Source organism: Phyllostomus hastatus, unplaced genomic scaffold (assembly GCF_019186645.2).
Source record: "Phyllostomus hastatus isolate PE091 unplaced genomic scaffold, TTU_PhHast_1.1 phas_contig_40, whole genome shotgun sequence".
In the NCBI taxonomy this organism is placed as follows: Eukaryota; Metazoa; Chordata; class Mammalia; order Chiroptera; family Phyllostomidae; genus Phyllostomus; species Phyllostomus hastatus.
In genome coordinates, this window is record NW_025333872.1 from 58,731,897 (window position 1) to 58,756,571 (window position 24,675).

The following is a 24,675-nucleotide window of genomic DNA, read 5'->3' on the forward strand; positions in this document are numbered from 1 at the left end:
AACAATATTTCAGGTGCTAGAGAATACATGCAGCACATTTGTTCACCGGGACCAGAATCCCCTGAATTAACCTCTTCTGTTTTTGTCCGGCACCAGGATGGTTCGTGGTGGGAAATAATTCACCTCGACTGCTGTTTCTTTTCTGCATCCAGTTTCATGGCCTCCTCCCAAGTCGTTGCCAGAGGCTGCCCGAGGGTTTCTGGAAGCTTTAGTGTTAGGATTCCACTCACTAAGGCCAAAATCCCAACGAGCAGCTGGAAGGAATTTTAAAAAATAGTAAGTGATACATCAAGAAATAAATGTCCTTGTCAGAGAATGATAATTCTGAACCTTTCTCGAAAGAAATAGAATTGAATTTGACATATGGACATTTTTATTCTGTGGTGAGACCTTTAGTTACTTAGGCTGGCCTGGGAATTCTTTAACTCATGGTCTGTGCTTAATCTGGTCACTCACTAATTCATTCATTAACCACTGTGGAGCACCTACTCAATGAATCCCAGGCACTGCCTGCATTGTCACTCTTGCAGGCACTGTCCTAGGAGCTGCTACACAGAGGGAAAAAAAGGCCCGTCCCATTTTCCCACACTCCATTCATTGTGTTGTGGAGAAACACAGCAAGTGAGCCTTGGTTGGGACTGCCTGGTCAGTGACTATCATAACCAACCCTGTCCCTCGGGCCCCAGGAACCAGCATGCATCGGCACTCACTGACGGCGGGGAGTGGATGAATGCAGACATGTCTGCACGAATGCACGTCTCAGGGAGCCGCAACCGACGGGACTGAAGGGGAAACAAAACAAGAGCAAGGGAAACTAACTGCTACTTTGGAGAGGGGGTCCATCTGATTTCCTATTTATAAAAATCAATTATGTCTTTACTTCCCAAATTTTGACACATAAAAGGCAACCCTTGAGAACAGCACCAGGTTTTGTCTTTAAAATGCAAATCACATTAAAAATTAAAGTATACGTATCTGTTCTATGTTGATCATTATGAAGATGTCGGGTGCATTTCAGAACTAAATCTTTATACAGTCTGTAAGAATGTGTTCCATCCTTACATAATTTGAATTCTTGTAGCAAAAAAATACTGCCTGGGAAGAGCCCAAAAAAGTAACCCAAGACATGGTTTTTCTGATAAATCTGCACCCTTGGGGCTTGCACAGCCTCTGAGAGTGAGAAGGATGAAACAGACAGGCCACTCACTCTGACGTGAAGGTACGTCAGTGACAGATGTGACCTGGGAGGTCAGCTCTTTATGTTGTTCTGCAGAATGCTGATGATCTAATTCTCAGAAATACCTGAATAAGCCTAGAAGCAGCAGTGGTGACATTCCAAAGGATGTGGGAAAGAACTTCCTGGTGCCTCAGACACAGAAGACACAGACACTGATGTCTGAACCCCGAAGAGCCCTGTGTCAAGGTCTGAAAACCACTGAATAAATCTAAACAAGAAACGGAATCAAATGGAAAATCCAAGACAGAACTGGATTTATTTTTTTTCAGCTCGGTAGTAACAACAATAGGCAATAAACAAATCCGTAGCCCTGCACTCTCCCCTCTCACTCCAGGCAGGAGGCCTGGTCTCCGACAGCCCCGGCCAGCTCCTTCCACCCCACAAACACTCCTACAACATCCCCTCCCCTCCTCTCCCTCCTTCCTACCCCCCTACCAGGAGGGGCCTTCCATCCTCTCCAGATCCCACTGCCTCCCCCTTCCCCTCCCTCCCTCTCCCTCCCTCTCCCTCCCCTCCCCCTTCCAACTCTTCTTTCCCCCCCCACTTCCACTCCCCTCTTCGCCTCCTCTTTCCCCCTCCCCCTCCCCCTCCCCCTCCAATTTTCCTCCATCAGCAGCAACCCCTCCCCGCCCCCACACACACATATTTTTTACCTTTTTCTTGACACTGGCTAGTAAAAATAAAAGTTCTCAAGCCTCTTATAATCTCCAAGCCCACTCTGCCCAGTAACTCACTACCTGTGTAGCCTTGAGTAAGTTACTTTTCTGCTCCTCAATTTCCTTATCTGTACAATGTAAATAATGGTAGCCATCCCAAAAGACTGTTGAAAGGATTAAACGACACCTACAAGGTACATAAAACTGCATCTGGCCCATAGTAACTGGTCAATAAATGTTATCTTTTAGAAGAACCAAAAGAGGCCCTCTGCCTGGCCCACCACCACTGCTCCCCTCTCTCAGCCCTCCCAGCCTGGCCCACGCCCCCCACCCGAGGAGCTTGCTCTTCCCAGGCCCCTGGGATGTGTTCCTGTACTGCTCTTTCTTAGCCACTGTCCTCTCCTGCCTTCCTCCCCTCCCCTCCTCCTCTGGGGTGCTCACCTCCCTGGCTGCTGTGCCTCAGTCTCTGACCTGGACTCTTCCTCCATCACACCTTAACCACTCCCCAGGCTCTGCCCTTCAGTCTTCCTCACTCCTTCCTCCCCTTCCTATGAGCTGACTCCCACACCTGTACTCCAGTGGGGGCTGTCCCCTGCCCTGCAGGCACCTCACACTCATTGCATATGGTCCTTCCCCACCTCAGCCCAGCCCTGCTCCACAGTTCCCTCCAACCCCAAGAACTGCTCTTACATCCCTCCAGTTCCCCCTCCACCACACCCAACAGGTCATCAGGTCCTGTGGGTGCGACTTTTCCATCCTATCCTCTCAAACCCACCTTTGGTCCAAATGCTCTTCCTTTCTGACGTCCCCTGAGACCCCTGTCCATCTCTCTAGACTTACAGTACCTCCCACAACCCACCCTGGGTGTGAGCAATAATACTTGCATCCAGATCCAGACTGGCCAGGTTCCTTTTCCCTCTAAGCCTTCGCCTCTCTGGTCCCTCTGTCTAGAGTTCCCTTCCCCACCAGGCTGATTCTTACCGGCTCCTCCAGGAAGCCTCCCCTCTGGGCCTAGCCCGGGCCAGCATTTCCCCACTCCAGCCTTCATTTCTGAGGCTTGTGACAGTTCGCTCTTCTGCCTTCCCCACCAGACTCTGGGGACAGAGGCTGTTCCTCTCATGTCTGCCCCTTAGCACCTAACAGAGAGGTTAGTTCAAAATCAACACTTACTAAATCTTTGCCAAGTGCATGGATGAATAAAAAAATGGTATGAATTAGGTGTCCACTTTTCTTTAGATTACTGGCAAATAATGGTTGATAATAAAAGCATCAGAACGAGTGATTTCCATGTGCTCCCTTTCGAAAGGGAAAACGTACACGTATCTGCTAGATCAGCATTTCCATTCCTCAAAATGCAAGCGCTGGCTCCCAGGCAGCGTGGCAGCCATAAATAAGCTTAATGAGAAACTGAATAATCTACTTTACCCATTAAAAAACAAGCAACATCTGTTGTCTCCAAGGGAAGCACATTCACAGAATATTTCCGTGAACATACACAAGGCCCTGCTGACAGAGGCTGTCTAGGGAAAGGGGGACGGGGCGGTCAGGGTCAGGGTGGAGGAGGAGACTAGTTCTCTGCAATCCCTTCTGTACTGTTTGTTGGTTTAACAGGGTAAAAGGTGTGGTATTTGGGTTTGAATCCAACACTGTACCTTAAAGGTGAGTGACCTTTGGCTGATAATGACTTTCTGCACATCAGTCTCTCCACCTATAAAATGGGGACAGCAATAAGCAGTATCTGCAGTCTATGAAGACCAAGTTCTGTAAAGCACTTAAAGAGCGTGCCCCATACCAAGCACCATTTAAGTACCTGTTACATAAAATTAAAAATCCATTTTAACTAGTCCTTAATTGACCCTTCTAGGAGTCCTTTAAAAAAATCTTTATTTGGTTTTAGTAAATTTATAGCAGTTTGCTTTGAGAGATTTAACTATCTTCTGTGTGTTTCAGCTTATCGTTTTAAAAAACCTCTCCCGTTTTTATATTTTATTTATTTAATGAGGACTATCAAGGGCTGGCACAAAGGAGATGCTCCTAGAAAGGTCGATGCCCTAACACGGCCCCCTCCGTGCAGATCAGACAGCCCGAGTCATTTCACCGCCCCGCAGTCAGCGGGTCACAGGGTCACAGAGGCCGGCGCCCCCACACGAGCCGAGCAAACGTGCTGCGTGCCGCTCTGGGGCGGGAGGGAGGAGCCCGGGCCAGGCCAGCAATTCCCGAAGCACAGATGGACACCCACGGACGTGTGCAAGGCGACTTTAGGCAGGATCACACACTTCGTCTCACTACTTGTGAGATTCTGTTAATGTGTTTTAGAAAAACACATAACTAGTATAAACACCCATGAGTTCACTGTTACTGTTTTAAAAGTCAGTCTATTTAAATAGTAAGTACATTAAAACACGAGTGGCACACAAGGTGAGGAAACGCTTTGCCGGACCCAGTGGTGGGGGTACAAAAGGTCCCATCCTGAAAGAGCCCAACAGTTTAACCTGGAGGGGTGGGGGGGCACCAAGACACACGTGCGAATAATAAAGGCACTGGGCGGTGAAAGGGACCCACAGGGAGTGCCACGCAGACACAGGAGAGGGGCAGTACTGAGATCCCAATGGCCTTCCTGGAGAGGCGGGTCTTCTGTGCGTCCTCAAAGACACCCGGGGGCTGCCTCCTGCAAACGCCCACACTGCTTGGCCCCCCAGCAGTCCTCCGCGGAGGCTGTGTGGGAGGGCGAACCGGGGAACCCGCTCCGGGACAGCCTCACCCGCAAGTTTCTGGCGAGGCAGCGGCTGTCCGGGAAGCCTGGGAGGACCCTGTGAGAGGGACTGTGTCATGCCAACAGCCCCGGACCTCACGGAAGTACCGAGAGACCCACTGCCCTGACTCGTCTTATGGGCCTGGTGGCCCCTCCAGGCTCTGTCCCAGGTGGGCTTCACGCTCCTGAGATGTATGAGGCCTGACAGTTCTTGCATTTACCTCTTAAAAAGGAAAAGTCGATGTCTGTCTATCTATATATCATTATAAAATATGATTTAAGTATTAAAAGGGCATCCAACAAATGCAGTTTAAGAAGTAATTATGAAGCAAGTGCATCGCACTCTGAATCGCCCACAACAATACCGTGCCTGCATCCCAGAAGCCTCTGCTTCCCACCTCTACAAGGTCCCGGTCTAGTCACTGAGCCTCATCTGTTTTCCTGCTTTTAATATCTCTGATATCCCTTTCATGGCTACCTCGTGTCCCTGCAAAACTGTTCCCATTCTCTTAAAGAGAAAGAAGAAAAAAGAAAGAAAGAGGAAGGAAGGAAGGAAGGAAGGAAGGAAGGAAGGAAGGAAGGAAGGAAGGAAGGAAGGAAGGAAGGAAGGAAGGAAGGAAGGAAGGAAGGAAGGAAGGAAGGAAGGAAGGAAGGAAGGAAGGAAGGAAGGAAGGAAGGGAAAAAGAAAAGAAAAAAGAAAAGAAAAAGAAAAAGAAAAGAAAAGGAAAAAAAAAGAAAAAGAAAAGAAAAGAAAAAAGAAAAGAAAGCCCTGGCTGGTGTAGCTCAGTGGATTGAGCACGGGCTGCGAACCAAAGTGTCCCAGGTTCGATTCCCAGCCAGTGTACATCCCTGGGTTGCAGGACATAACCCCCAGCAACCGCACATTGATGTTTCTCTCTCTCTCGCTCTCTCTCTCTCTCTCTCTCTCTCATCTCCCTCCCTTCCCTCTCTAAAAAACAAAAATAATAATAATAAAATAAATAAAATCTTAAAAAAAAAAGAAAAGAGAAAGAAAGAGAGAGAGAAAGAAGTTAGTTTGGCAAGATGGGAGAGAAGCCCTCTACAGAGGTGTTTAGGAGGAGAGTGGGCTGGGGGGAATGTGCAGGGGAGGGGAGGTGGGTGAGGAACCAAAACAGACTAGGTTAGATGGGCCAGGATTTCCATCTGGAAAGGACTTGAATCAAGCAGAGTCTGGATTTTACTCTGAAGATGAGGGGGCAATTGGAGCAGAGCTGTGGTTGAACAAACTACTCTGGGGTAGGGGCTGGATCACAGGGAAAACACTTGGGAGGTGGAAGTTGATGCGCAACTGAATCAGAGGCAGCCATCTGGGTTGGTTTTGAGAGAGAAGAGCAGGATCTACTGTCGTGGGTTGGGAAGAGAAGGGGTAAAAACCAGGGCAAATGAAAAGCTGATGCTAACGTGTTGTGCTGCAGGCCACTGGCTCCTAATCCAAAGTGGGAGAGGGAGGAGGAAATTTAGGACACCAGCCACTTCGGTTTGGGAAGCAGTTAGTTTGCTGTAAAACATTCAGGGAGAATAATCCATGAGCCTGGTGGAAACATGGGTTTGTAGCTGGCAAGAGAAGTCAGAATTTAGGAAAGGTGACCCACCCAGAGACTGGGAAAGACTGCTGGGGGCGGGGGGTGGGGAGGAGGGTGCTCTTATTTAAGAGCAATCAGAAAAAGAAAGAGGAGCACTGAAAGAGGCCAAGAAGGAACAGCCTAGAGAAGCTACAGCACAGTTCAAGTTTGAGAGGCACCTTGGGAGAGGAGGGGACAGCAGACCCAGGGCTCTCCTCTAAGTCACTGTGGCACCTTGGGCCACCCCTCACCCCACACTCTTGTCCCTTCCCTATGTAAGAGGGTGCAGCCAGGGGCCGCCAAAAGAAGGATTTGTAATGGGGTCCAGAACTCAGGGTGTCCAGGAAATATTACAAAGATGAGATGTCCTCACCCCCACAAGTCTGAGCTGGGGATGGGACCCAGGGAGCAGGGCCATTGAGAATTGTTTTGAATAGCAACAGCTTTGCAGATAACCCCTAGAGTGGTCATTTAACACATCTATAACCTTTAACTGGTTTCATAGGTATGTTAAATAGCTTTGGCCATGCTCTGAGCCAAGGAGAAGGGAGTGGCTTCCACCCAAGATGTTATTGGGAGGCAACTTCCTCTAGTTACAGCACCTGCGTGAGAGCTTGGAGATGATTGGCTCCACACTACAGGGCCACACCTGCCCAGACTTACTATGGAAGCCCAGAAAAGCTGGAAAACACAGGAGTGCTGGCAGGTGTAGCTGATTGTGGGAGGAGTCGGAAATGGGGTTGCAGAGGAAGATCAGCGCTGGGATTTAAACCCAGGTGCGGCAGCCATGATGAGAATCACCACTCGGCTTTGGTAGGGGAGAACCACGCGACTTTGGGTCTCCCTTTGCCACACAGCTTAGGAAGCTGGAAAGCAAGATGTAGCAACGATAGCAGAAATCTCCCTTAGCAGATTGGAAAAATGCAGGAGAGACACTGCAGGAAGGAAAGGGGTGAAAGGACTCTTGCTGGTGGGCCATGAGAAGGTGCCATGTGGTTTTGAAATAAGAACTGGAGATCCTGGAGACACACCTGATGGTGCTGGGAACTGAGGGAGGCCTACCATCCGAGCACAGATTACTGGGAAGAACCGGGGGCAGCCTGAGCCACAGACTTCTATTTCTTTCCCTGAGATACGATACCCCAGACCAGGCAACAGGGGGAAGTAAGGACTGTGTGTGTTTGTGGGTGTTTTAAGGGACTTTGGGATTTTGACGAAGACATTAAGTCATTGCTTTTAAGTCTGTATAACTTGAATAAATAATTCCTTTCCTTTTCACCAATCTCTAACATGGAGAGCTATAATTCTCTGGCGACAGGCAAAGTGAACCTAGTACAGGGGGACCCCAGGAGAAAGGGGGTCCATTCGGTAACATTGTGGGACCCCCCTTCTCTGGTGGCTAATCAGGGAAAATCATGGGAGACACATGTGTAGTAGCTTTAAAGTAATACAACTACTTGCACATGAGCAGTAAAAGCCCACCAAAACTAGCCAGGAAGGATCCACCCTATAAGAATAGAGTCCCTCCAGCCCGTGAGGTCAATCTCTGCTTGGAGTTGGCCTGCTCCCATGTTCTCTGCTATAAACTCTGGGTGTTCAGTTCAATTCTTTGTCCCAATCACCAAGAACCTGGTTACCTGTGCCCACCTGTGACACCTACTCCACCCATTCCTCAACTCTCCCATCTTCCTCCTGACCAGGGGGTCTGAGGAAACCAAGAACAGCGTTCCCCAGGACTTCCCAACCTCTCAGCACCCACCTGAGGAAATCTACAAACACAGCATAACTGCTTTCACTCCTCATAACCACACAAAAAGCTTATACCACCAGAGCCAGAAGGAAAAGGTGTTTTATATCTGAACGCCACAAATAGCTAAACCTCTTCATCAGGCACCACAGAGTCCTCCGGGGAACAGGCAGCTTCCAGAATTCTCCTTGACCAGGAGGCATGCGGTGGGAAAGCAGGGGCAAGGGGCTGGAGGTGATGACAGCCTGGGCATCCAGATGGAGGACCACAGGCTGGGCTGGGCAGGCGACAGAGGCAGAGGCACTCAGAGACCAGAGACCAGAGCTCTCCCTGGGTGGTCCCAGCTTCATGCCCTGGGTCAGTAGTATTCAGCTCACTGGTGGATGGAAGGCAATTGGCCAACAAGAAAACAGCAGTTACCACCCTACTTACCACGTGGTGAGCTGTTAATAAGGTTTCTATAGACCCCTATCATTGAATGACAAATTAGCCTCCCATAAATAAAAATACAGAAGGCAATTAGCTGGTCTGCCTTTCTGCTCTCTCAGTAAAGTTCTACAAGCCAATTAAATACCTGAGGCATGAAGGTCCAAATGCCGGAGAGGTAAAGGGAGAACGGAGCGATGATGCTTCCTGCACGGGACACCATGCTGCCACTTCCTATGGCCTGCGTCCTGAAAAGAAGACGGGAATTAACGCAGGTGGCAGCAGGAGTAGAAGACGAGAGGAGCACGGATGACACAGACTGAGGGACACAGACTGAGGGACTGACTTCCGGGAACCCTGGTCCACTCTCCAGCAGAGAACAAATGAGAAAACTTAAGCTTGGATTAATATACTTGGAAATAATTCTACTTTAATTTTTCAAGTGTCACTTGTGATTTAGATCCACATTCTCCAAAACAGTGGTATATACAAGCATGAAGATAATTCAGGACATAAAAGGGTAAAATAAACCATTCTCTGTCTGGTATGCAGATGAGGCCCTCACGTATATTCATCCAGTCTATTATTGAGGATAACATCAATCTTCTAGAACATGAATTTGTTTGGGGTAGGGAATGGGAGTTTGAGAGAACAAAAGATTTATATCTATGGAACATTTTATTTTTTAAAAATCAAGCAATATCTCAATGTGCTTTTTGTTAAAAGGTATTTAAAGAAACCTTATAACATGTCTAGCAGGAAGAAAAGAATGTGCTTTTAATGTGAGCAGATATATCTTCTTAAGCCAAGGAGAGAGATTCCAGGAGAAACCAAACCTGCCAAGCACCTTGATCTTGGACTTCCAGTCTCCAGAACTGTGAGAAAACAAATTTTCCTCCTTTCTTTGAGTCTCCCGGCTTTGGTGGTTTGTTACAGCAGCTCTAACAAACTCATACAACATCAGAACATCAAGACACACATCTTCAGAAAATTAGCCTGAGCCATATGGACAGTTGATGTAAGTCAATTAGATTCAAGATTTAAAATGGTTTTAGGATACTTGAGTGTTATTTCTTTACTATCCTTGCCAATGAGGTACAGACAAAGCCTCAGATTCAGAATTAGCATCTTGTAACTTCCTCCTAGCTCGGAGCTCCAGGAGCATCTATGAAAATAAAGCACTTATACACAAAGGCCAAACATAACGAAATGACACGTAAGTGAAATCTAATAGAAAAACAACAGAAAAATAAGTTACTCTTACCGTATCATGGTTGGATACAGCTCTGCTGTGTAAAGGTAAATGAGGCCAAACACGGATCCTATGGCAAATTTTCCAACCATAGAGGTCAACATAACCCAATGATAAAAAATCTGAAATAAACATATTAGCAAAATAGACCATCATAAGTAATATTGTAAAGAAAAATATGAAATCTTTAAAATAATTTTAAGACTATTTACTTTTAGAGAAGGGAAGGGAGGGAGGAAGGGAAGGAAACATCACTGTGTGGTTGCCTCTCACATGCCCCCTACTGGGGACCTGGCCCCCAACCCAGGCATGTGCCCTGACTGGGAATTGAACCAATGACCCTTCGGTTCTCAGGCCGGTGCTCAATCCACTGAGCCACACCAGCCAGAGCTAAAATTATTAATTAAAACTTTCTAGTCCTCTAGTATTTTCAAGAACAATGAAGAGTTTTATTTTTCTGTTTGAATTTATTTTGTAAACTCTACTCATGGTCTGCAAAAGCTTTTCAATTTACAGGAAAGTTTTTACTGTGCCTGCCCCCAGCCTTGAAGATTTCAAATTACCAAATAAGAAAAAAAAATCTCTTGGGACGACTGCTTTGGAATGAGATACATCCAAACACGCTGGTTCCAACAATGGCACTGAGCCAGCAGAATAAATCAAAGAGCCATAAAAACAAAATTGCACCCTTTGCAGCAGTAATCCCATGGCTTATAAATTAACTCCAGAAAATAATTTGCACGTGATAACTGAACTATTAGTACAGACTCTCCACCCCACCCCCCCTTTAGCGGATGTATTCCTCAACAGCAAACCGCTCAGTGGGAGCCTCCTGCATACTCTCCGCTTTCCCTATGGCACCTCACTTCCATCAGCAGCTCACAAAATCCTCCTGTGCTCCATCTCTTCTCTTCCCCCCTAGCAGCCAGATGCACGTTGAAACCCAGGTGACCCTGGAGTTCATGTGATGAGGATGGCAGCACCTCTGTCAACCCGAGTCCCTGAGTGACTTCATGGAGCTAACACCCTCCCCTCACCACTCCCACTGGCATCAACTACACACACACACACACACACACACACACACACACACGTCAGGCTTTCTGTGAGCAAGAAACAACACCTGTTATGTGAGGTCACGGAGATTTGGGAACGCCTCTAGTAAAGCAGCCAGTGTCACCCTGTCACCTTAATTACTGTAGACACTACTGATTGAATCAATTAACATGACTTAAAAAATGTGTATTGTATTAGCCCTACCATTTGAAGAGAAATTTTATTAGGGGGGAGGAATTTGTGCTTAGGGGATGGTGCTCTATTGCAAATACCCCATCGGCCACTTTCCCATTACCACTGTGGCTCGACCACTGTGGATCCTGAAGGGCCTGGGGTTCCCCTAAATCTTCACCAACTCAAAGTCACCTGCCATCAGCTCAACTACTATCACTGCAAACTACTTTAAAACACAGACAAAAACAGATGAAGCTCCCTCGAATTGGCAAAGACCTCCTTGTTCTAAGCAATTTTATTGCATTCATATCAGCTATGTATCAATGACCTGGAAATTTCAGTTACATAAAACACCTGATTCACCAACCCTGATAATTAAGTGGAGTATCAATCTAAAAACACTGGTTAGCTTAAATTCAATGTCAAACAACACACAAAACTTAAAGCACCTTGTCTTGCATGTTAAGATACTATCACTGGAGAAAATTACATAAAGTATTTAAAAATGTTGTTATAGTGACATATTTTTCAAATAGGGAATGAAAATACAGGTTCTGATAACATTTTGCGGGGGAAGGGGGAGCACTTCTGGATGCAAGAGGTATTCTGGGGGATGAGGTTTGCCAAAATAGGGGGACATGAAAGTCCTTTCAGTGATTTAAGGCAGTGCTTCTCACCAAGAAGCTGCATTTTTAAAAGCAGGTGCCTCAGGGAGAACAGTAGAGATTGGCAACTGCTAATCTAGCACAATCGAAAACAAGACTACTTAGGTAGAAACAATCCTGGATATAAGACATCATATCCCTCGGATGTCTCCATGGCTCCCTCTGTCTCCCGGGTTTCTGATCAAATGGCACCTTCTCTGAGAGGCACACCACCCTTGGTCACCCTAGAGGAAATTAAATAGCACACGGGTGTGCTCCCCGCCATACACAGTCATTCTCCACTCCTCCTCCTGCTTTTTCTTTGTTATACTGCAGAAACTTGATTCACGGTGTGCCTTCAGCACCTAGAACAACACCTGGCACGTAATAAATGCTGGATAGATCTTTGCTGAATGAATAAATGTTTGTGGTGATGATCGCTGGGAGGTATCTGCTCTCCTCACTCAACATGACTGCGCTTAACATCGCTGGCCAACTCTGGGAAGTGGGATAAAGGGCATTTTAAAATACATTTCTTTTTTCCTTAAATGTTCAACAAGGAGCATGTTCTACATAACAGAGACAGAATAGGTTTATAAAGAAAATATATTGTTAAATATTATATATGTACTCTGTCCATATATCTAAATTGATCTTCATACTTACCGTAATAAGCTAAAAGTTCTCCCCAAATTGTCACAGTATAACGAATCATCCCCTAAATAAAACGTGAAAGAACTCACCCTGGGGATTAGCATGAACAGGCCACAGGAAACTGCACAGGAGAGGAGGGAGAAGGTCAGAATAGCTCTTCTGCCCAGGGTGTCCATCCCCAAGCACACGAAGATGTAGGCAGGGATTTCCACAGCACCTGTCATGGAGCAAAGGGCCCTCTGTGAACCATGGTGTCCAGCCATAAGAGGTGACCCCGCCTGCCTCATTGCCCATCCCCCACAAGGAAGATCAGCAGTGTCTCGGCTTCCAGGGGCCTCTCAGAACCATCAACTGCCCCAGAGGCAACCAGCCCCAGCACTTTTAAACTCCTGAGAGAGTGTTTCCTGTGAAATGCACTAACACTAACTTACTCCGCCCAGCACTGACCACCTGTCCTACAAATCTTGGCCCCTACTGATCTGTAAGCTCCTGAGGACACAGCAGGCTGCCTGGAGGACAGGTCTGCTAAACGAATAAATAAGTAGAATTAATAGACAATACTGATAACTTCTGATCTTCTTTTTCTAAGTGTTTATTTCTTTTAATGCCGATGATTGCATGCATACTTTTAAAATTTAAATTATGGTTTATTGTTTATGTCATTACAGTTGTCCCAGTTTTTCTTTTTATGCTTGACAGAACTAGGGAGAAATTTTTGTAGCAGCAACTTCAAACTTAGAAACTAAAGTAGAAAATCCAGTGTCAGCTAAGTTCACAAAATAATGATAACTGTTTGATGGATTTTAAACCTAAAAGTTAACATTTTTAATCTAATATGAATTTAATCTAATAGGAATATGAACAGGGGCTTTGTTTTGGACTTCTTTGTACTCCCCCACAACGAAAATTAAAGAGCTGAATCCATAAATGACATAAAAGTCCTTCCCTTGAAGAACCAAAGCTTGACTCATAGTGCCAGCACAAAAAAAGCTTTATCATCCATCAGCCAGAACCAAACAGGTGGCAAGCAAGTTCTCTCAGCAAAACTGAGTCAACCCAACAATCTCCTTTGGGAAAGGAGCCAGCCCAGATCTTTCTTTTAGTTCAAAGCTCTCTTCTCTCCTCCCTCCACAGCTCATCTCCTCCCAGGGCACTGCCCGGCACTGCCCGGCACTGCCCGGCATGCCCTCAGAGCTGTGCGCACTTGTGCGTTCATCAGCAGCAGCTGACGAGCACCTGGAGAGGCGGGGCTGGGTCTACATGTCCCCCACAGGTTCTGGAACACATCACAGCAGGTGGGCACATGTTTTCTGAGTGAACATTCTCAGTGGTACATCTGAAATTAAGTTCAGTTGAAGCTGCTCAGATAAGAAAAACGGCTCAGACAAAAACAAAATAATGATAACAACAACAACATTCTGAGCCTTATTTGAGAGACGGTCTCTCTGTCTCTCATTAATGTGAAAAATAAACAGCTTTGGAGGCAACGCCTCCCTTTCATGGACACTGCTGTCGGGTTCATGTTTCAGGTTAGAGCGGCAGGGACATCCACACCTATATTCTGAGGGTTTTGTTTTTTTTTTAAGAGTTCATCAAGCACTTTTCAAGATCAAATAAGACAGTGGGCTTCAAAAGAGCCTCATGGGAGCCCTGGCTGGGTGGCTCCGTTGGTTGGAGCATGGTTCCACGCACCAAAAGGCCCCAGGTTGGATTCCCAGTCAGGGCGCATGCCCAGCTTGTAGGTACAATCCCCAGTCAGGGAGCACACAAGCTATGAGAAGGCAACCAATCAATGTTTCTCTCTCACAATGATGTTTCTCTCTCTCTTTCTTTCATAATTAATAAACACATCTTCAGATAAGGATAAAAAAAGAGCCTCATGGGAGTAAGCCTGGATTATTATCCCCACTTAACAACTACGAGTAAATGATTTAAACCAAACAGCAAGTAACATCTCAGGGATGGGAAGCGAGGTCTCGGTGAGCCAAAGCCCCTGCCCTTTCCTCCCCCATGGCCTCCCTTCATGTGGGACTCAGAGCTCTCCCCTGCATCGGACCATGTGCAAAGCCACCAGACAACGTCCTGGAGTCTAGCAAAGCTGGGCAGCAACTGTGAAACAGCTGAAGCAACAGTGAAAGCAGGTTACACCGGTTTTCCCTGCGTTGTTGCCTCAGGATGCTGACACCACATATGATTTTTGGCTTCACTATGGCTGGGACAGAAATGGGGCAAGCACTGAGGCCCAGCCCTTCTGGGATTAGGGCAGTGGGCCATTACTTCCTCCACTTTATAATGTATAATCTCTCTAATCGCTTAGACCCCCTTCCTCTCCTATCTGCACATGACCCTAAAGGTTATTTATCACCTGCAAATGGCACAAAACTGGAGCTGAAGTGCCCACCAGCCCCAAACCATCTCAGGAGATGAAAACGTCTTAAAAAATTTCACAGCATGGAAGTAAGTACTTGCCAGCAAGAGGAGTACCGGAAAGGGTAAGGACGTGAAAAATTGAAGAAAGCAGAGAATATAATACCATGTAGATATGGTCCTGGAAACTTTTTTATAGTTACAGGATTGCCCAGTTTCTTGAGAAGTTATATCTCCATCAAAATTAAGAAACCATATCACACAGATCTAAAACTCCAGCTTTCCTCAGCCTCCTCAGACCTGCCCTGTCCCCGCCTCAGCCTCCTACCGTCCGCTGCTCTGTTCTAGGAATATGGCCTCATTTCCCAAACTGACATATGGAATGCAGGCGACAGCAAGACAAACTTGTTGGTTTGCCCAAAAAGAGAGTAAATGTTTTTTTCTCCCTTAAAATGACTTTTCTCACAATTCCTAGCAAAAATAAATGTGTTATCAGAGCACTTTAATAAGGGGATGGTTTCTATGTAAAAAAAATTGAAAGCAACATTTTCTGAGGAGGATACCAAACACAGGCAGCGACGCGGAGGTGACCAGGGGTTAGATGAACAAACACCTACAGAGCTCTACTGTGTCTCTCACGTTAGGAGTGAATTTGGTGTGCCCCAGGAGTCACGCCTCAGGCCATCACTGCACTGTCTGAAGCCAATTTTAACCTGCTACTAAAAAGGAAGAACCTCAGCAACATCAGTGATAGTCTCATGCATTTAAGTTATTTTACTAAGCAAACTTTTTAGAGTAAGGACATTTAAAGAAAGAAAGAGACCAGAAGATCTCCAAGACATATTCCATTCTAAAAGCAAAACACTGTCCAAAGAGCAATATGGAATGGATGACTTCACTTATGTCAAAATATGAAAAGTCTATGTGCACAAACATGCGAAAATGCATGGAGGTCTGAAAGGGCACGAAATCGAATGTTACAGCAGTTACCCATGAAGAAGAGTTCTGAGATGGGATGGGCTTCAAGGAAGGAAACGAGCAAGGAGAAGAGGCAGAAAAGAAAGAAAGGGCTAAATTCTTCAGACTACTTGCATTTTTAAAAAAGAAAACAGTATATGCATGTTACAGCATATAATACTACAAGAGATCATAAACACGCAGTTGACAATATTGTTCCTGGTAAGAAAAAAAGGCACTAAAAACATGGCAGAAATTTCATTTCATTGTTACACTTAAATATAATTTAACTACTTACCCATGAGAAAGAGGTTTAAATATTCATTGCCTCCTAAGTTAACAGAACTCAAGGAGAAGGAATAGAATCCCAAACACCCCGTGAACCAAATCAGCCAGACAATAAGTGTTCTTGTTCCAATACTCCAGTTATAAAACAGATCTGAGAGGTTGTACCCCTGAACTTCAGAAGGCTTATTATGAACAGGACTATAGACATCCAGTGACAGCAGTTCTGACAGCTTACAGGTGCTTGCCCTATTCCACTTGGCCATCGTATCTACTACCGCTTGTGCCTCTTCATGTCTTCCCTCTGAAAGAAGCCAGAAAGGTGTCTCCGGGAGCGCCCAAAAGCAGAAGACAAAGGGGATCGTCACTGAGGAGAGGATTAGCTGGTAGCTCCACCAGGTCCTGACGAAGTAGCCCGTCACAGCCACCACCATCGTTCCCAAGGCAAAAAAGGAATGCACTTGCACGGACGCCCACGTCCGAATCTTCCTGCCGACAAATTCAGTCACATAGACAAACACCACCACGAGATAGCCACTTGAAACCTGGAAAGCAAATGGGGGGATGGTTCAGATTTAAGATCACATTTATAATGACTGAGGGGTCTGATCTCTCTACAAATGACACATACGCAAGAAAGAAAATGACAAAAGAAATGTTTTTTGGAACCCATATCACATTTGTAAAAGGGCATTTAATCTGATCCATCCTTTGACTTTAAATGGGTCCTTTCATCTTCCTCTACCTTTTCCACCCCCAACAGCAAAACTTGAGAGGTTATGGATGAATAAATGTTAAACACTACCTTTGTTTCATGTAAATATTCCGTTATACTGCAAACTTATTTCTCAGTTCCTTGTAAGTGTACATATCAATTTATCCCTGTGTAGGAAGTCCTTATTATTAAATCCTAAATTTTAAACAGGGACAAAACATTGTGGTAACTAGTCAGAAGAAAAAAGATGTGACTAAACCTTTATTTTAACAGGCAACAAAGAAAAGACAGACACATTGGACTTCATGAAAGTTTAAAACTTCTGTGCATCAAGGGACACGATCACCAGGGTGAAAAGGCAACCTATGAAATTAGACATTTGCAAACCATACATCTGATAAGAGAAAGTTATCTAGGGTATATAGAGAACTTCTAAAACTCAACAAACAATTATACAATTCAATTCAAAAATGAACAAGCAAAGAACTTGGATTTCTCAAAGAAGGTATAAGAATGGCCAACAAGCACATGAAAAGATGCTCAACATCACTAATCATTAGGAAGATACAAAATCAAAATCACAATATATCATCTTATAGCCACTAAAATGGTTACATCAAAAAGCAGAAAATAGTAAGTGTTGACAAGGATGTGGAGAAATTGGAAGCTTTATGCATTGTTGGTGGGAATGTAAATTGGTACAGCCACTAAAAAAAAAAGTATGAGAATCCCTCCAAAAATTAAACATAGAATTACCATATGATCCAGCAATGCCACTTTGGGTATATACTTAAAAGAATTTAAAGCAAAGACTCAAAGAGATACCTGTACATCCCTATTCATGACAGCCTTATTCACAGTAGCTAAAATGTGAAAACAACCCAAGCATTCATAGACAGATGAATAGATAAGCCTCATATGGTATATACATGCAATGGAATATTATTCAGCCTTGAAAAGGGAGGAGGAAGAATATTCTGACACATGCTAACACATGAGTAAACTTTGAAGACATTATGCTATATGAAGTAAGCCAATCACAAAAAGACGAATACTGTATGACTGCATTTATATGAGGTACCCAGACTAGTCATATTCACAGAGAAAGTAGAATGGTGGCTGCTAGATGGGGCAGAGAGGATGCGGAGTTATGAAATGGATGCAGAGTTTCAGTTCTACATGGTGAAGTGTTCTGGAGATGCCCGATGGTGATGGCTGCACGGCGGTGTGAACGTGCCTGACAGCACTGACCCACACACGTAGAGAGTCAAGGTGGTAAATTTTATGTTGTGTGTCTCTTACCACAATAAAAAAATGGAGAAAATGTTATTTTGAAAATAGGCCTATCTTTAACAAAATTTAGATTACAACAGCAATATGCAATCATTCTTGGAATAAAAAAATAAATCAAATGATAGATTTTTGGGGGGATGAAAGGATTAGAATTTTTACTGCACAATTATTTCACATTTGGCTTTTATAACACAAATCATAAAATTAACTTTTGCAAAATTATTCTAGAGTACCACCAATTTCCCAAAATGCCTCTCTTTATCCTCTAATATTTGAATTATACTCTTTTGAAACTTCTTGTGGATATCAATTTCTGAGCCCTTGGATCATCCATCCCTGCGAGAGGGACACCTGCCCTTCTCCGTGCTCAGCAAAATTACAAGCTTTCCCGCAGGTAAAAACTGTACTCCATCATCCTCGGCCAGTGACCTTCAAACAGAAGCACTGCTGCTGTTGTTTAGTGATCTGGAACCTGTCTGAAAGCCTCACCAAGTGTGGAAGCAAGGTCCTCACTCGCTGCTTTCCTTCCAGTGACGGTCCCCATCGTACACAGTGCCTGCCCCTTGCTGGGTGCTGTACCGCAGATGTTTGCTTGAGTCCCACTGAATCCTGATAACAGCCCTGTGAAGTAGGGGCTGTTTTGTACAGCTTATAGTTCAGAAACTAAAACTCAAAGAGGATACCATGGTTTCCCATGGTCACACAGCTAAGAAGCCAATATATGACAAAGCTGTATTTAAACTCATGCCCTTCCCACTAGAATCCCCTGTTCTTCAGAACAGAAAGGCCTGATGCCTTCCTGTTTGCATTCTTCCTGCACAATACACAAATGACTTTCTAAACAATATACCTTAACCATCTGTTTGGCCCATAAATGCAGGGCCTGACTAGATGAATATAATTAATTGCTCAGAAATAAAATAATACCTTAGTAATTGTGGAATGTAGATCATGTGCCAGGCATAGAGTCGAACAAAGCATTTCAGCCTAGTAAGCAACAATTTTTCATTTTAATGAGTTACATTCTAAACAGAGTGCATTAATATTCCACAGAAAAACTTCTGCCAAGAAGAGAACAAAGGTTAATCCTTGATCTCTTGCCCTAGGTTCTAAATAAGCACATCTAAGAGAATTAAGGTTTAATGTGAAAACACTGTGGCAGAATTAATGAGGTTAAAAAACACAACTCACAATAGCAAGAAGAAAGCGCGCAAGCATGAAGCTGTAATAATCCAGCATGAACGCCGCCGCTATGCCGAACACATACATGCCGATGCTTGTGGACAACAAGACCATTCGTCTTCCCACCCTGAAAAAGAAGGAGCAACAGAGGAAGAGGCAAAGTAGAGTTGTAACAGTTTGAACATCCACCCAGATCCATGAACAATGAAAGTTACCGATATTTTTAATAGTTTATCTATTTGATTGTTGTTATTCGTTCGTTTTGAGCGGATCATGAGTAAACACTAGGTTTCTTCCAGAGGCCAGTCTTTCCCAGGAGAAGAGAGGCTTCGGCCTAAGCTGCCAATATACATGTATGATCACTCTGGGTGATCCCCAGAAGACCTCTAACTGGGGTCTTTTGGGGAAGAGGAGGGAGGATTTGTCCTTTCCCTCCCAGGGTTTCCACTCTGACCTGCTGGATCATCTCTTCTGTGGGGCTGGCTCCGCCCACCAAGGGTGCAGCAGCTCTTGCTGACCCCCTAAAGACAAAGGTCTTGCTACATTCTGCTCATAGAACAAGGTGTTTGTACTTGCCCTATATTTTTATAATTTGGATGGGTATTTCTTTGTTTAAAAGGCAAATAAAACACAAATTATATTCCTGATAAACTTTTTAAAATTGAGATAGAATTCACATGCCATAAAGATCAGTTTTTGAAAAGATACGATTCAGTGGTTTTTTGTGTATTCCCAGAGTTGTGCAATGCTTATTACTATCTAATCCCAAAAGGAGCTGCACCCAGGAACCATCGCTCCTCATTCTCTGATCCCTCCAGCCCTTGACAACCACTCATCTAGTTACTTTCTGTCTCTGTAGAGTTGCCTATTCTAGACATTTTATACAAATGCAGCCACACAATCTATGACCTTTTGCGTCTGGCTTCATTTACTTGGCATTGTGTTTTCAAAGGTCCAGCCAGGCTGTAGCAGGCATCAGCACTCCAGTCTTTTTCATGACTGACATTCCATGGTATGGCCACACCACATTTTGTTTATTTGTTCATCAGATGATGGACATTTGGATTATTTCACTTTTTTATTATTATGATTAATGCTGCCATGACAATCCCTGAACAAGATTCTGGAGGAACTTACGTTTTCATTCTCTTGGGTATACGCCGAGGAGTGAAATTGCTTGGTCAAATGATAACTCTTAAGTTTTAGCTTTTTGAGGAACTGCTGAACTGTTTTCCAAAGTAGCTGCCCCATTTTTACAATCCCACCAGCAACGTATGAGCATGTCAATTCTCCACATGCTCCACAACTCTTGTTATTGCCTGTCTTTTTGATTACTGCCATCCCAGTGAGTATGCAGGGGCATCTCATTGTGATTTTGATTTATATTTTCCTAGTGATTAATGATGTTAAGCATTTTTATATGTGCTTATTAGACATTTGTATATATTCTTTAGAGAAATATCTATCCAAATCCTGTGCCATTTTTAAATTGGATTTTTTTAATTGTTGGGTTGTAAGAGCTATTTATATATTCTGGATACTAGACCCTTATTAAGACATATGACTTGCATATATTTTCTCCCCATGCGCTGTCTCTGACAGAGAGTTTTAAGGCAAAAGAATATAGTCCCAAGATTCCAGCCAACAGGTTTGCCTGATATAGCGGAAGGCATGTGAGCAATAGAAAGTGTCATCTTCACACCCTTGGTCTTCTCTGCTCCCACACAAGACTAGGCTAGATTGTTGGCCCTTCCCATTAATGTTCCCCGATCTCATTTGAGCTTTGAATGCCATCTTTTAAAATTTTTATTTATTGATTGAGGGGCGGGGGGAGAGGAACATCAGTTTGTTGCTCCACCTGTCCATGCATTCACTGGTTGGTTCCTGTGTGTGCCCTGACTGGGGAGCGAACCCACAACCCTGGTGTGTCGGGACGATGCTCTAACCAACTGAGCTATCCTGCTAGGGGTGGATCTTTTTGTAGATACTTGTTATCAACAAAGACATTCTTCTATTCTTAGTTTTTATCATGAATGGATTTTAAAATTTATTAAATGCTTTTCTTGTGTTTACTGAGTTGGTGATAAGAATTTTGTCCTCTAATATGTTAATATGGTCATTTCTACCATTAGCTTCTAATATAAAACATGTTCCACACCTTGTTCCTCTGCCCCCATTAATTCCAATCTCATATATTGTCCAGGTCTTTGTCTCTCTGAGTTTTATTATTGACACTTTTTTCCTGAACTATCATCCAGTTTACTAATTCTTTCTTTAGCTGTGTACAAAAGGTTGTTTAAAGTACCCAGAAAGTTGGTTGGTCACTTTTTAAAATTTTTCTAGATGTTCTAAGTAATTATTCTTCAATTTTATGTCATTTTAAAATACAATTTCCAGACTTTTATCAATGTTTTAAAACTTGTCTTTCACTTCTTTGAGAAGAGCAAACATAGTTACTTTATTATCTATGCCTGATAATTCCAGCATGTGAAGTCTTTGTGCAGAACTAAGCTACATCTCTTAAACAGCAAGCTATTTAATGAAAAAAGAATATTCAAAATAATAACTAGTATCTGTTGAGTGGTTCCTATATCCAAAGTATTTTTTATGTATTAATTTCACAATAACTCTTGGAGGTGAGTGCTATTATTTTCATCTCCAGCTTACAAACAGGATTCTTTCAAAATGCAGGTCAAGCAATTCACCCAGGGGACCACGGCTAATAAGTAGAACCAGGATTTGAACACAGGTGGACTGTCTTCAGAACGCATCTTCTTACCAATATGTTATTTTGTGAATGTTATTTAACAGATCAGCAAAGAGGCAGGTATTTAGAGTGGAAGCATGAAAACAACTGAAATTGTTAACACAGTTCTCTGTCCCCTGAGAAAACCAGACAGGAAAATAAACCCCGCACTAATGCAACAATGCTAAATATTTCATTTTTACCTGTCAGAAAGGTAGCCAAAAATCAGCGCTCCCAACAGGACTCCGAACATAAATGTGGGCTGGATCAGCCTTGCAAACCATTCTCGGTTACAGACCAGATCCCACTGAGTCACCACGGTGCTGTACCACTTGCTGTTGTCGTAGATGTAGCCATCCAAACAAGGAAAGCTACTTTTAATGCCATTGTACTCATTGTTCAAAAGTGACACATTTTCCCACCGGTACCTGTGACAACTTTTGAGCTCCCAGACCTCACCATCCTCTTGCAGCACTACAACGTGATATTCCTCTTGTGAGGTAAACAGGGTCCAGACATCCTCCAACCTCCAAATAGAGGTATTTTGGAAAAGGACCTGCCTCACTTTGCCTGGGGGCCTGCAGGTGTGCTTGGGGAGCACTGTCATAAACACAGAAGCCAAGTAGTGGATACCACAAGAGATGTTCTGGAAGGCACATGTGAAATAGATAAATATCTGGTATCTGAAAAGAGAAGGAAAGCAAGTTATTATATTTGGTCTATGGACTTAAAAAAAGAATGTAAGCAAATATGAATGGTCTCTGTCAGGGTTAGCTTAATATATGCACAGATAAACACAGAAATAACCTTGTAGGGTTACTGGGAGGATGAAATGAGAGCCTACATGTGGAAGACTTACAATAAGCATTTGTAGTTCTATTGTCACCTCCATTATACAGATGAGGACGCAGGAAGTAAAATGCTCAGTACCATATAGTTTGTACTCAGTGGAGCCAGGATTGGAACTCAGACATCCAACCCCAGAGCTGATTTTTTATCCTTCTGCTTCCAGAAGGATGAACTGAGATAATATATAAAGGGCCTGGCTGAGCACCAGGGCGGGTGCCTAACTGTGTCCAGGAGAGCCTCAGGGTTGAGAGTGAGAGCTATGGAGATGAATGGATCTCCAACGACATCCAATTCTGCTCTGTTGTTACCCGATCTGTGACTGAGGCACACACCCCAGTTTTCTCGTGTTTTCTCGTGAACAATGAGAGTGATGCTACCAATCTCATAGCTGTAGCGACCATTAAAGAAGCCCAGATGTGCTGATGACAGAGCTGGACACAGTCCAGCATTCAACAGTGCAGGTATTAGGAGGAAGCAAGGGACAGCTGGGACCTCCTGCCCCTCTTCACTGGCTCAGTAACTTCCTTTTTGTGGACACTGGGAATCACAACAAAAAGTTGTGCAACTATCCACCTTGAAGAGCAGCACCATGTCATTTCTTCACTACAAACTTGGGAACAGGAGGTAAGGCAGATATTATGACTCCCATTTTGTGGATAGGAAACTGAGACACAATATTCCCAGAATCGTGTTGGAGGTAAGTGGCTGGCCGGGATGCAGACTTGCCTCCAAATCTCTGATCAGCGTGCCGTACGGCCCCTCACCCAGCCTCCTCTCCTCCCGAAACATTCGGGATCAGATAGACTACGTTTCTCCATAAATGAATGAATGACCGAATGAATGACTGAATACATTTTAATATTTTTTATTAATTTAACAAATGAAAAGAGGGTACCAAGTGTAAAAAGGTGAAACCTAGGTCCCACCAGGTGAGAGCTGTGGGTCTTTGGCCCTGCCAGCCTCCTTTGCAAGATCGCAATGGGCATCAAATAAAGCACTGTGTGTAACTAACTACCTGGCACAGTGTAGCTGGCACATACTAGGTTTCTATAAATAGCCACAAATTCTGCCTAACGGTTGTTCCTAAGGGTCAAGGCCTGCTCAGGTACTAAGAGAAACCCAGGGCGCGGTGGGGCACAGTAGCAGGCACACTCGGGAAGTGAAAGAGGATTAGAGAATGGGCACGGGGTCAGGCACTCCTCTGTCTGTGTGGCCGGGCCTCTCCGGCTGGCTGAGCCTCAGGACTCCGGCTTCCGCAGAGCGCGCGTGCCAGGTCCCACCTGCCCCGCAGCAGGAGCGCCAGGAGAGCCCGCAGCCGCCGCTGCCGAAGTGAACCCCCAGCGCCTTTCTCCTCGCTGTGGGAGGTCCTGCCGCCAGATTCCGAGAGTCTGGACGGGAGTCTCCCAACTTCTCTGAGACACGTGGGGTGAAAGGTGTTTTCAGATCTCGAGCGCAGCGCGAGGACCTCACTGCAACGGAAAGAAACAGACCCCACCGAAGCCTCCACCCACGTGACTGCCGCTCCGCTAGGCCACCCTCCCTCCTCACTCCCACCCAGCTCCCTACCTGCCGAAGTGCCCCAGGCGGTCAAAAACTATCTCCAAGTGGCCGGACTCCATGGTGCTGCCGCGCACTGCGCTCCGAAGCCGGACGCAACCCAATCTTACCCAGTGCTGGGGCTCTGGGGCTTCGGGGCGCCCCGCCCCGCCCAGCCCAGTGCTCCGGGCTCAGCAGCCGGCCTGACCCACCCGTCCCCAACCCCCCTACCCCGGTCCCGCGCCGGCCGCGCTCCGGGGGCCGCCTCCGGCCTTCAGCGTCCCCGAGCGTCCAGGTGCTTGGTCTGGCGCGCGCGCGGGGCCAGACTCTGTTCCTCGGTTACTCAATCCCTCTCTCTCGCCAACCCTTGCCCGGCAGCCCCGGCATCTCCCTACCACCAGGGCCTCTTCCCCAGCGTGGTGTGGCCCCGGAGCCCACCTTCAATTCGTAATATTCACGGCATCCGCGTGCTTGCGTGAGGCAAGAATGCAGAGGGGCTCGGGTTCTGTCTGGGGGCCACAAGAACCTAGCATCTTCAGAATGGCACGCCTTATAATCGTGACT

General features: G+C 45.1%; 1 protein-coding gene across 1 annotated transcript; it reads right to left on the reverse strand.

The window, feature by feature from the left end:
• SLC22A16 (solute carrier family 22 member 16) lies at positions 1-24,218 on the reverse strand. The gene is made up of 8 exons (XM_045843921.1): positions 24,142-24,218; positions 21,930-22,409; positions 18,990-19,107; positions 15,804-16,335; positions 12,271-12,398; positions 9,666-9,775; positions 8,550-8,649; positions 1-254 (listed from the first exon to the last, which is right to left on the reverse strand). Exons 1-8 carry the CDS (start codon positions 24,192-24,194, stop codon positions 120-122), a joined length of 1,656 nt encoding a protein of 551 aa, XP_045699877.1. The 5' UTR covers positions 24,195-24,218; the 3' UTR covers positions 1-119.
• Positions 24,219-24,675: the final 457 nt, after the last annotated feature.